Source organism: Octopus bimaculoides, chromosome 15 (assembly GCF_001194135.2).
Source record: "Octopus bimaculoides isolate UCB-OBI-ISO-001 chromosome 15, ASM119413v2, whole genome shotgun sequence".
NCBI classification, from domain to species: Eukaryota; Metazoa; Mollusca; class Cephalopoda; order Octopoda; family Octopodidae; genus Octopus; species Octopus bimaculoides.
In genome coordinates this window covers 15,033,774-15,044,049 of record NC_068995.1, presented here as the reverse complement: position 1 = coordinate 15,044,049, position 10,276 = coordinate 15,033,774, and the positions used below count along the sequence as shown (strand labels likewise).

The window sequence follows — 10,276 nt, the reverse complement described above, 5'->3', positions numbered from 1 at the left end:
GTGATAATAAAAAGACTCAAAGGAGGTCTGCAACGAAATAATTTTACTCAACACTTTGCAAGTGAATCAGTGGAGGCAAAGATGTGTCTCATTTACTTGACAATGTATGCACCACATTGCAGAAATCACAATGTAAGTATATGTGAAAGGATAGTTTTACACTGTTGTACCGTTGAATTACAAATAATACTCATCTGTTATGTTTGGGTGACCCTATAGCTTCCAATAGTACAACTGTATTCATCTTTGCTTAGGAAAATGACTAAATTGTGGGTGTGAAGTGCCCATGAAGGGGTCTTTGTAACTTCTAAAAAGAAGAAATTTTAGAAATATTATTTTATTTGTGTGTAATATCTAAGGTTAAAATTTCATCATCATCAAAAATATATGAATTTTCAAGGGGGTTATGGTCGTTATGCATAGAATATAATTTCCAAATTTCATAAAGATCCATTCAGTACTTTTGACGTAGTTTTGGATAAAAAAAAAATGACTAGTGTGTTTATGTGCATGTGTATGTATGGGTATATATATATATAGATATCTGTATGCATGTATATATGTGTACATATTACATGTATACATATACATCTCTCTCTCTATATATATATATACATGTATATGGATACATTTGTGCAGATATATATATACATGTATATGGATACATTTGTGCAGATATATATATGCATGTATGTATGTATGCCTGTATATATGTGAGAGTATAGTTTCACTGTAGTAGTCTCAATATGAAAATGAAACCATTAAAGTTAAAGTATATATATATATATATATATATAATGTAATTGATGTTTTTTTTTTTATATTTCAGAGTACTTAGATATCAATCAGGCCTTGATGAACCCACCATTCAGAAAACCAACTCTTCCTTTAAATTTGGATGTCACAATATCTCCAATAGCTTCTAAAAAGATTCTCTACAACAAAACTGATGACAATTTCTCATCATATAACACGAGACACTTGGCTTTCTTAAAGTGAAAAATGTATAAAGCTTATCAAAACAAAAAAATGATTGCTGTTCTTATTTTGTATTTCACTCATAAAAAAAAAGACTGAAAATATTTATTAGAAAGAGAAAGAATGGAAGCGGTTCAACAATGGTTGACCAATTCAATTGGGTGCCAGAGTACAACTGGTCAACAATCCAAGGTCCATTATATTGTTCTTTTCTACTCTAGGCACAAGGCCCGAAATTTTGGGGGAGGGGGCCAGTCGATTAGATTGACCCCAGTATGCAACTGGTACTTAATTTATTGACTCCGAAAGGATGAAAGACAAAGTTCACCTCAGTGGAATTTGCACTCAGAACATAAAGACAGACAAACTACAGTAACCACTTCGCCCGGCATGCTAACATTTCTGCCAGTGTGCTGCCTTAAGTCCATTATATTGTTGCTATTGATATGGTTGTGAAGTTACGAAGTTCACTTTGCAACCATATGGTTTTGGGTTCAGTCCCACTGTGTGACACCTTGGGCAAGTGTTTTCTACTAGACCCTTGAGCAAACCCATGTCTTGTGAGTGAATTTGACTGACTAAGCCATGCACCTTCACATGCTTTCCATCTGCCCAGTTTTATTTCATAAGGCTTAGGTTGACCGAAAGCTATAGTAAAAGACATTTGCTAAAGAGGTCACACAGTGGGACTAAAACAGAGACATTGTGATTCCAAGAGAATTTCTTAACCATTCAGGCTACATCCGGTTTGCAACTTAATAGATTCCAGGAAAGGAACCCAAGGGTCCAGAGCAGGCATGTGCCATCAGTAATTAGTCAGGGTAGGCAGTTGATGACATTTATGTAGTAAAAAATACACAAAAAAATAAGCGAAACACAGGCACGCGACTAAGTTGGAGGTGAAAATGGTAGATTGCATGATGCTTGTGTAAGAACTGTTATGTTGTATGGTAGTGAGGTTTGGGCACTGAATAGAGAGGGTGTGTGAAGTTTGAAAAGAATGTTATTGTGTATGAGCTGAGAAAAAAACTGGGTATAGAAAGAATTGTAATATTTAAGAGCGACAGGTATGCTGGTATGGACATGTGATACATATGGCTGATGACAACTGGGTGAAGAAGTGCCAAGAAATTTGTCTGGAAGAATCCAAAGGAAGAGGAAGATCAAGGGAGACAGTAGGAAGAAGTGGTGAAAACTGATCTCCGGGAGTTGAAACTCATAAAAGAAATGACCAAGGAATGCAACAAATGCTAGTATGCTATTTTGGACAGGACTTGTTCAACCATGGAAGAAAGGAAACATGGACATAAAAATGATAATGATGACTGAAATAAATGAAACACATCACACTGGACACATGAGGGCTCCAGGAATGCACCTGTCTTGTATTTAATTGATATATAAAATATGTATAGTCTCAAGTTGTTCTTACTTGGAATGGAACTTGATGAGATGTAGAAACAAAAATATGAATTTGTAAGGATTGATGAATCCAACCCATAAACAAATGAACACACAATTAATATAATTATTTCCTCCAATTTCATTTACCATTCTCAAAAGAATGTATTGTTTTTTTATGGATTTTTTTTTGTCATGACATCCTCAAAGTTCACCATCGCCACTATTTTGGGTGATGTTTTGTTGTATGTATATATAATGGCAGACATTACAGTGAAAGGAGAGTTACTGCCAAACCATTATATGATAAACTACAACCTTCATTCTGTAAATTCCAACAATGCAGCATCATCATCGGTTAATGTCCATCTTCTATGCTGGCATGGGTTGGACAGTTTGATAGGATCTGATAAATCTGGACTGTGTTGAACATTACAAATAAACTCATAAAAGAGAGACAAGTAAACATCACGCCATGCTTCTGACTTCAGACATTCTCTTTTCAACTTACAAGAGTTTACCTGATGACATTTTTCATAACCATATTTTTGGTTTTACTCACTGGGTCTGGAAGAAGAAACAGTGTCTGTGGTTTTTGCCAACCTTCCTAGACTAGTGGCATTGATACCATTATTTCTTTTTAACCTTTGTACATATGAAGAATGATGAGAGGAGAGATGACTAGGAAGGGAATGCCTGAAAGCAAGGGGCATGAGCCAAGCTGGCTCCAAAGAGCATAGTAGTAGTAAAAAAAAGAGGCAGAGGAGACAGCACATCTGTGGGCTAGATATTGGAGTGGTCTGTAACTTTATGCTAATCAGTCAGGTAGCCATTTTCTTGATGTTGTCTAGAATGTCTATGTGTACAGCAGCAGTACCATCAAAGCTGTGAGAACAATACTCCACTGTACCCCTTACCTGAGTTCTGTAGATAATCAAGAATTGTTGGGACGAAGTATCTTCTGGCCCTAAACAAGGGCCAGTCATTGGGATGCAAGCGGAGCTATGTTAAGGAGTGCTCTTCCAAAGAGAATCAGTGACAATGTGATCCAATTATTAGAACAAATTTGAACACTAGCTAAGTGCTGCTCATAGTTAAGAGAAGTTGTGGTGCAAAGAGGTTTACTTGATATAGGCAGTGTTTGTGTTTCCTTGCTGTTCAAAGACAAGATTGGCAAATTCTCATTAGAAAACGCTTTCAGTGTCTCTGTTCTTAGAGTCAGTGTGTGTTTGGCATGTGGTGTCTAGATTGCAATTGGATAATGCAAGCTGGAGAATGTGAGGAAAGAATGAAGTGTAATATCATCTGCATAAGAGTGGTCTTTGATGAATATGATAAAATCAAGTTATTGATGTACAGAAGGAAGAGAGTAGGAGATAAAAGTGAAACCGGAGTTGCTAGAAAGAGCTCTATGTGGCAATAGCATTCCCTAAGAGAAAGCTACTAATCCATGAGACGAAAGACAGGTGGAACCCACAGGCAAAATGTTTCAATAGGAGAATCTCATACTAGATACAGTTGAAACCTTTGTTGGCATTGAGGATAACAACACTGCCTTCACCAGATTCCTTCAAGGAAGCCAACTGATGCACAACAAAAGATAAGTCACCATTGGAGCTGGTTTTATGGAAACTAAACCTGTGATCATGAAGGTACATGGGTGATCTTTCTAAAAAATAAAAACTGTTTTATATTGTATGGTCATTGTTCATAGTTTTCAAATGAATATTCTGTAAATTATAATTTGAAATTACTGTCTATGTTTTGTCATATCAAAAGGGCCAATGTAAAAATAAATGACATGTGATGAGGGTTAATAAGGAAAAAGTGCCCGTAAAAACAGAATTCCAATCAAAACTTTGCAAAAGCCACAACGAAAAAATTCACATTTTAACTCTATAGAAGTTAGATTTCAAAATAAGCAAGAAAAATAGTTTTAACTGCTCCTTTTGTGAGGCCTAATTAAAAGAATAGTAACAAACAACGGATAAAAAATTTTGCTTAATTTTTAATCTATGTCAAATATCAGAAAAATATATTTCAACAAAACATTTCAATGTAAAATTCCTGAACCATTTTCTTTACGTGTGGTGTTAAGTTCTGCTGCTGCAAATATTAAGTCAATCATTCCTAGAGTTTCTGAACATATCTTGAGATATTTCAGTTCATTGTTAATTAATCGGTGGAATTTAATTAAGCTCTCCGAGCAATTACTGGATTTTTGGAAAGTTGTAGAATACAGATCTAAAATAATGTTTGTAACATCTACAAGGGTTGACATAAAATTCATGTTTCGTATATTAACACTGATAAACTTGAGTAACACTAACAATTGGCGCTCATTTCGCCCAAGTAAAGCCGATTTGATAACATTCCGACGTATCAATTCTTGCATAACACTAACAGTGATTTCAGGATGTTTCATACGCACGCGAATATCCAACACAGAGTCCAAAGCACTGCTGTGCTTAAATGCCTTAAGTTGTTTATCCCATTTAGGTAAGAATTTCTTTTTGGGGTTCGCAATAACTAAATCATCTTTTTCAGAGGCGACATACTTTCCAGTATTAATTCTGTATCGGTACGACGATTTGTTAACTCGTTTCTCTGGTTCCGTTGTTGTAGCATCGGTTTCTTTTTTGCGGTGTTGTATAGACAGTAATCCATCTGTAGTACCAGCCACAATAACACTATCGTCTGGAGAAACGGCTACACTGAGTATAGGCCCAGGATAATCGAAGGTGTTTACAACTTGGTAGCTTACAGTATCGTACATTTTCACATGTCTGTCTAAAGATCCAGACAGAAGTCTCTTGTAGTCACTGCAGAACCCCAAAGACGTAATAGATTTATGGTGGTGAGAAATAGTTTTTAGTAACTTACCACCGGCTAAAGCATCCCACACTTTAATACAATTGCCACCAGCTGAAAAGAAAAGCCCAACAGAAGGAAACATGAGGACACTTTCAACGGGGTATCCATGATCAACGGTAAGAACGCTTTCTTGAAGTCTCGTATCGAACATTTTGATCAAGTGATCGTAACCTCCAGATAAGATGATATCCGGACTAGCAGCTGGATTAGCACCGCATCGGATGACGTCTTTATGTTCCTGGAATGTAGTAATACAAGTTTCCGTTGGTACATCCCATAGTCGCAGAGTTAAATCATCTGATCCGGAAAACACTCGAACATTATCAGCCGTGAAGCGAGACACGTGTACGGGTGCAGTATGTCCCTTGAATGTTCGTAACCGAAAATCTTTCTCAACACCTAATAATCGTACAATTCCTTCGTCACCTCCAACTACTAAAAGATTGCCGTCGGAACGGAAACATCCACTGTATGTATTTTGTTTGAATCGAGAAAAAGTCTTTACGATTTGATTCGTCTGCGAATTATAAATATGTAAGCGCGTGTAATTGGTAACGGCGAAATTATACGGTTCAAAATGAGAAAAGTCTATGAAACTGATTGCCCCGTACTCACGTTTAATTATTGCAGGTTCTAGTTTCCAATAAAGGTTATCAGCAGTGACTTCTTGAGAACGTGGATATTGTTTTATAAATGTATTCTTAAATGATGCCATCGTAATAAGAAATAATTAATTGTGTGAAAGAATTCCACAACGTGGTTTATTGACATCAAAGAGCTACAGCATAATGGGAAGTAACTCCAAATAACTATTCTCAATTTTTTTCCTCCCTTAGAAAGCAATCCACTTCAGTCACGATTCTTAATAATATTATATTAATATTAACGTTGTGGAGGCGCAATGGCCCAGTGGTTAGGGCGAAAACACCTAAAGCTTCACGAGGCTCCTGCTGTACTCTTTCACCACAACTTTCCTCCTGTTTCTCTTGTGCCTGTATTTCGAAGGGTCAGCCTTGTCACACTGTGTCACGCTGAATATCCCCGAGAACTACATTAAAGGTACACAGCCTGCATGTTAATTTCACGAGCAGGCTGTTCCGTTGATTAGATCAACTGGAACCCTCAACGTCGTAAGCGACGGAGTGCCAACTAACAACAATATTAACGTTAAATAAGGGCGCTTTAAACAATTTTGCTTTTTTTGTTTCTGTTTTTTTTAACTAATATCTGTTTCGAATTGTTCTCATTTTCTGCCAGCTGTATATAAATATATTGCGTGACTGCAAATACTTTAAATTCATTCATAGATTGATTAACAGAATAGCTAAGCTAGATTCTATAGACCAGGTGGCTCCCTACCACCATGCCGCACAGAAAGAATAAATTTTTCAGTTTCACTTTTATTTCATTAGCTATCGTCATCAACAGGATATTTTTAGCATTATATATAATAATAATAATAATTCGGTTAAAATTTTGGCACAAGGCCAGCAATTTTGGGGAAGGGGCTAGTCGATTGCATCGACTACTGTACGTAACTGGTAATTAATTTATCAACTGCGAAAGGAAAGGCAAAGTAGACCTCGGCAGAATTTGAACACAGACGAAATGCCGCTAGCGATTGTGCCTAACACACATACATGCATATATGTATGTATTATGTGTGTTGTGTGTATATAAATGTGTGTGTATGATGGTTAATTGTATATTATGCACGTTGTTGTATTATGTTACGCGTGTTATCCTCTGGTCCATGGAAAAATTATCTTGTGATGAAACCTGTCCGTAGGGCAAAATGAAAAAAAAGTTGGCGACTTTTGTTAAAGATGTTTTATGGACGTCATCAACGTAATTAATATTTAGGAATTATTAATGAAATCAGATAAATGATTTCATTTGAGAATTAGAACAATGATAACAGCTATTTTCTTATTTTGTCACAAGAACAACAGATCAATCTATAAACGTGTTAGGTACAGTCCACATCCTGCAAAATAAACTTTCATTCTATTCAGCAAAACACAAGTGTCCTCTCTGCAAACAACACATAACCATATACAATCACACCCTCAATAAAATAACATGATCTACAAAGTACATACTTGTTACAGTTGAATTCGACCCCATGTTTTTTGCCACATAGAAATCATAAGTTGATCCTGTACGCAAACCCAATTTTGGTCCAATCAACAGCTGCTGTTCACATGATAGTCTGGTGGCATGACTAGAACCTTCGTGGACACAGCCTACAAATACAGCTCATTTGAGCAAGAAAACTGCTGAGTTGTGATGTTCACTCTCTACACATAGATGTTTTCACAGCTACATATTCAGCCTGGCACAATAGAAGAAAACATAAAATGGCAACAAGAATATGTATTGATATGCAATAATCAGCCTGAAAGTTGAATTTCTCACAAAGACTTTCTGCACTTGTCATATGTGTCATTTCCGGGCTGCATGATCGAATCACGTCGGGGTCACCACTTTAGGAGAGTGGGTTATATATCTTTAGATATACACCTAACTCTCCTACATTAAATTGGAAGAGAACCGAACGCAGAAACTCCAAACTGATCAACAACAACAAATATTTATTGTTCGGTGGAAAAGGTAAACAGCTTCTAATTGTCCGGTTTTAGAGTAGCCTGAAATGTAGATGTATGGTTCTTCGTGCTGATGTCGTTATAGAGACAACTTGGTTCAACCACACTCAAATGGGAGAGCTTGCTTAGACGTCTTGCTTGGTCGCTGTCTGCCTTGGTAAGAGACCGAATAATAGCGGGAACGCTTCGATGTTGAAACCCACGCAGGCGTGGTTAAGGATTCAGTAATGGCGCCAATATGATGTCACTACACCCTTTTTGCATTGCATGAACATTTTCTGTATTAATGTAGCAATAAATGATGTCCATATACATAAAACAAGTCTTCTCTCACTTGCTATATACTCTTCACTTTCAGTCTGACACAACTAAAGTACATAATTCTAATTACATGACATATACTAAAAACAAACACCACCCGACAAAATAACATGCTTCCCATTGTGCATACTCTGTACAACACACAAAATACTAACAATTCTTTCTATTATAGGCTCAAGGACTGAAATTTAGTGGGAAGGGTGCTAATTGACTACATTGACTTTAGTACTCGACCGGTACTTTATTTTATCAACCCTGAAAAGATGAAAAGCGAAGTCAGCTTTGGCAGCATTTGAACTCAGAACAAAAAGCCAGAAAAGATGCCACTAAGCATTTTGTTCTGCATGCGAATGATTCTATCAACTTGCTTACCATAAATAGTGACAATGATACCAAAAGAACAGCAAAACGAATCACTCAACAAAGTAAAACTGGTTTAGTAGACAAATATAATTCTACATTCCTAAACGACAAAGCTGCACCCACTTCAGGAACAAGAAAGTGGAGTTGGTGATATTATAAAGATTTGAGTGGGTGTGTGGTAAGTAGCTTGCTTACCAACAACATGGTTCAGTCCCACTGCGTGGCACTTTGGGCAAGTGTCTTCTACTATAGCCTCAGGCCGACCAAAGCCTTGTGAGTAGATTTGGTAGACGGAAACTAACCCTAAGCCCATCGTATATATATATATATATATATATATATATGTGTGTGTGTGTGTGCATATGTTTGTGTGTCTGTGTTTGTCCCCCTAGCATCACTTGACAACCAATGATGGTGTGTTTACGTCCCCGTAACTTAGCGGTTCGGCAAAAAGAGGCCGATAGAATTAGAATAAGTACTAGGCTTACAAAGAATAAGTCCTGGGGTCGATTTGCTCGACTAAAGGTGGTGCTCCAGCATGGCCACAGTCAAATGACTGAAACAAGTAAAAGAGTATAAAACTGTTGAAAGTATGATTAATAATAACCCTTTCTTCTATAGGGACAAAGCCTGATTGCGGGAGAGGCTAGACAATTACATTGATCCCAGTATCTGTCTGGTACTTATTTCATCAACAATGAAAGGATGAAAGGCAAAGTTGACATTGGCAGCATTTGAAGATAGAATGTAAAGACAGACAAAATGCCACTAAACATATTGTCCAGTGTCCTAACAATTCTGCTAGCTTGCTACCTTATCAATAATAATGGTTCCAAACCTTGGCACATGGCTAGCAATTCTAGGCTAGAAGACATGTCAATTGCATCAAACTCAGTGCTTGACTGGTTCTGTATCTTATTGACTCCAAGAGGATGAAAGGCTAAGTTGACCTCTGCAGAATTTGAACTCAAAACTTAAAGAGTTGAAAAAAATATCGCAAGGCATTTTTTTACAACACCCTTAAAAATAATGTAAATAATAGTTTTTAATTTAAGCAAAAGGCTGACAATTTTGAAGGTATGAAATGATGCAATAAAGTACTTTGACTTTATTGTTTCAATCCTGGATGGACAGAAGGCAAAGTTGACCTCAGTGGGATTTGAACTTCTTTATGTAAAGTTCCAGAAGAAAAACTGCTTAGCATTTTTTTCCAACTCACCACCCTAAATAATTGTATCTAATTTAGATGTGCAATTAGATGTGCAATTTCAGCTGGGGAGAGGATTAATCAATTTTATTACCCCCACCACCTCAGTTTTGACTGGTATTTATTTTTCTTGGCTCCTCTAAGATGGTTGTTCAATGCTCAGACAATTCTTTTAATCTACTATTGATTTCTTTCATTTTGTGCAGAGCATTGAGAGAGAAAGGCATTTACAATGACAGGTTACATAGAAATCAAATAAGAGACAGGTTACATCAAATAATGACAGGTTACATAGAAATCAAATAAGGTTTAAGGCAGTGAGCTGGCAGAAACGTTAGCACGCCGGGTGAAATGCTTAGTGGTAATTTCGTCTGCCGTTACGTTCTGAGTTCAAATTCCGCCAAGGTCGAGTTTGACATTCATCCTTTCGGGGTCGATAAATTAAGTACCAGTTGACTTAATCCCTTTGTCTGTCCCCTCTATGTTTAGCCCCTTGTGGGCAATAAAGAAATAAGAAATCAAATAA

At 36.8% G+C, this 10,276-nt stretch overlaps 2 protein-coding genes across 2 annotated transcripts in view; one reads left to right on the top strand and one right to left on the bottom strand.

The window, feature by feature from the left end:
- LOC106876859 (cytosolic carboxypeptidase 2) overlaps nucleotides 1-1,024 on the top strand; it is a 54,753-nt gene extending 53,729 nt beyond the window's left edge. The window contains exon 28 of the mRNA XM_052973453.1: nucleotides 830-1,024. Coding sequence (XP_052829413.1) covers nucleotides 830-999 — 170 coding nt within the window. The 3' untranslated portion in view covers nucleotides 1,000-1,024. The remainder of the gene's footprint in view (nucleotides 1-829) is intronic.
- A 3,343-nt stretch (nucleotides 1,025-4,367) lies between these two features.
- LOC106876864 (U3 small nucleolar RNA-associated protein 15 homolog) lies at nucleotides 4,368-6,371 on the bottom strand. The gene has a single exon (XM_014925603.2). It carries the CDS (start codon nucleotides 5,966-5,968, stop codon nucleotides 4,433-4,435), a length of 1,536 nt encoding a protein of 511 aa, XP_014781089.1. The 5' UTR covers nucleotides 5,969-6,371; the 3' UTR covers nucleotides 4,368-4,432.
- Nucleotides 6,372-10,276: the final 3,905 nt, after the last annotated feature.

What these genes read in the sequence shown, in the direction of transcription:
- LOC106876864 (XM_014925603.2), bottom strand. Translation starts at nt 5,968, where the DNA reads ATGGCATCATTTAAGAATACATTTATAAAACAATATCCACGTTCTCAA.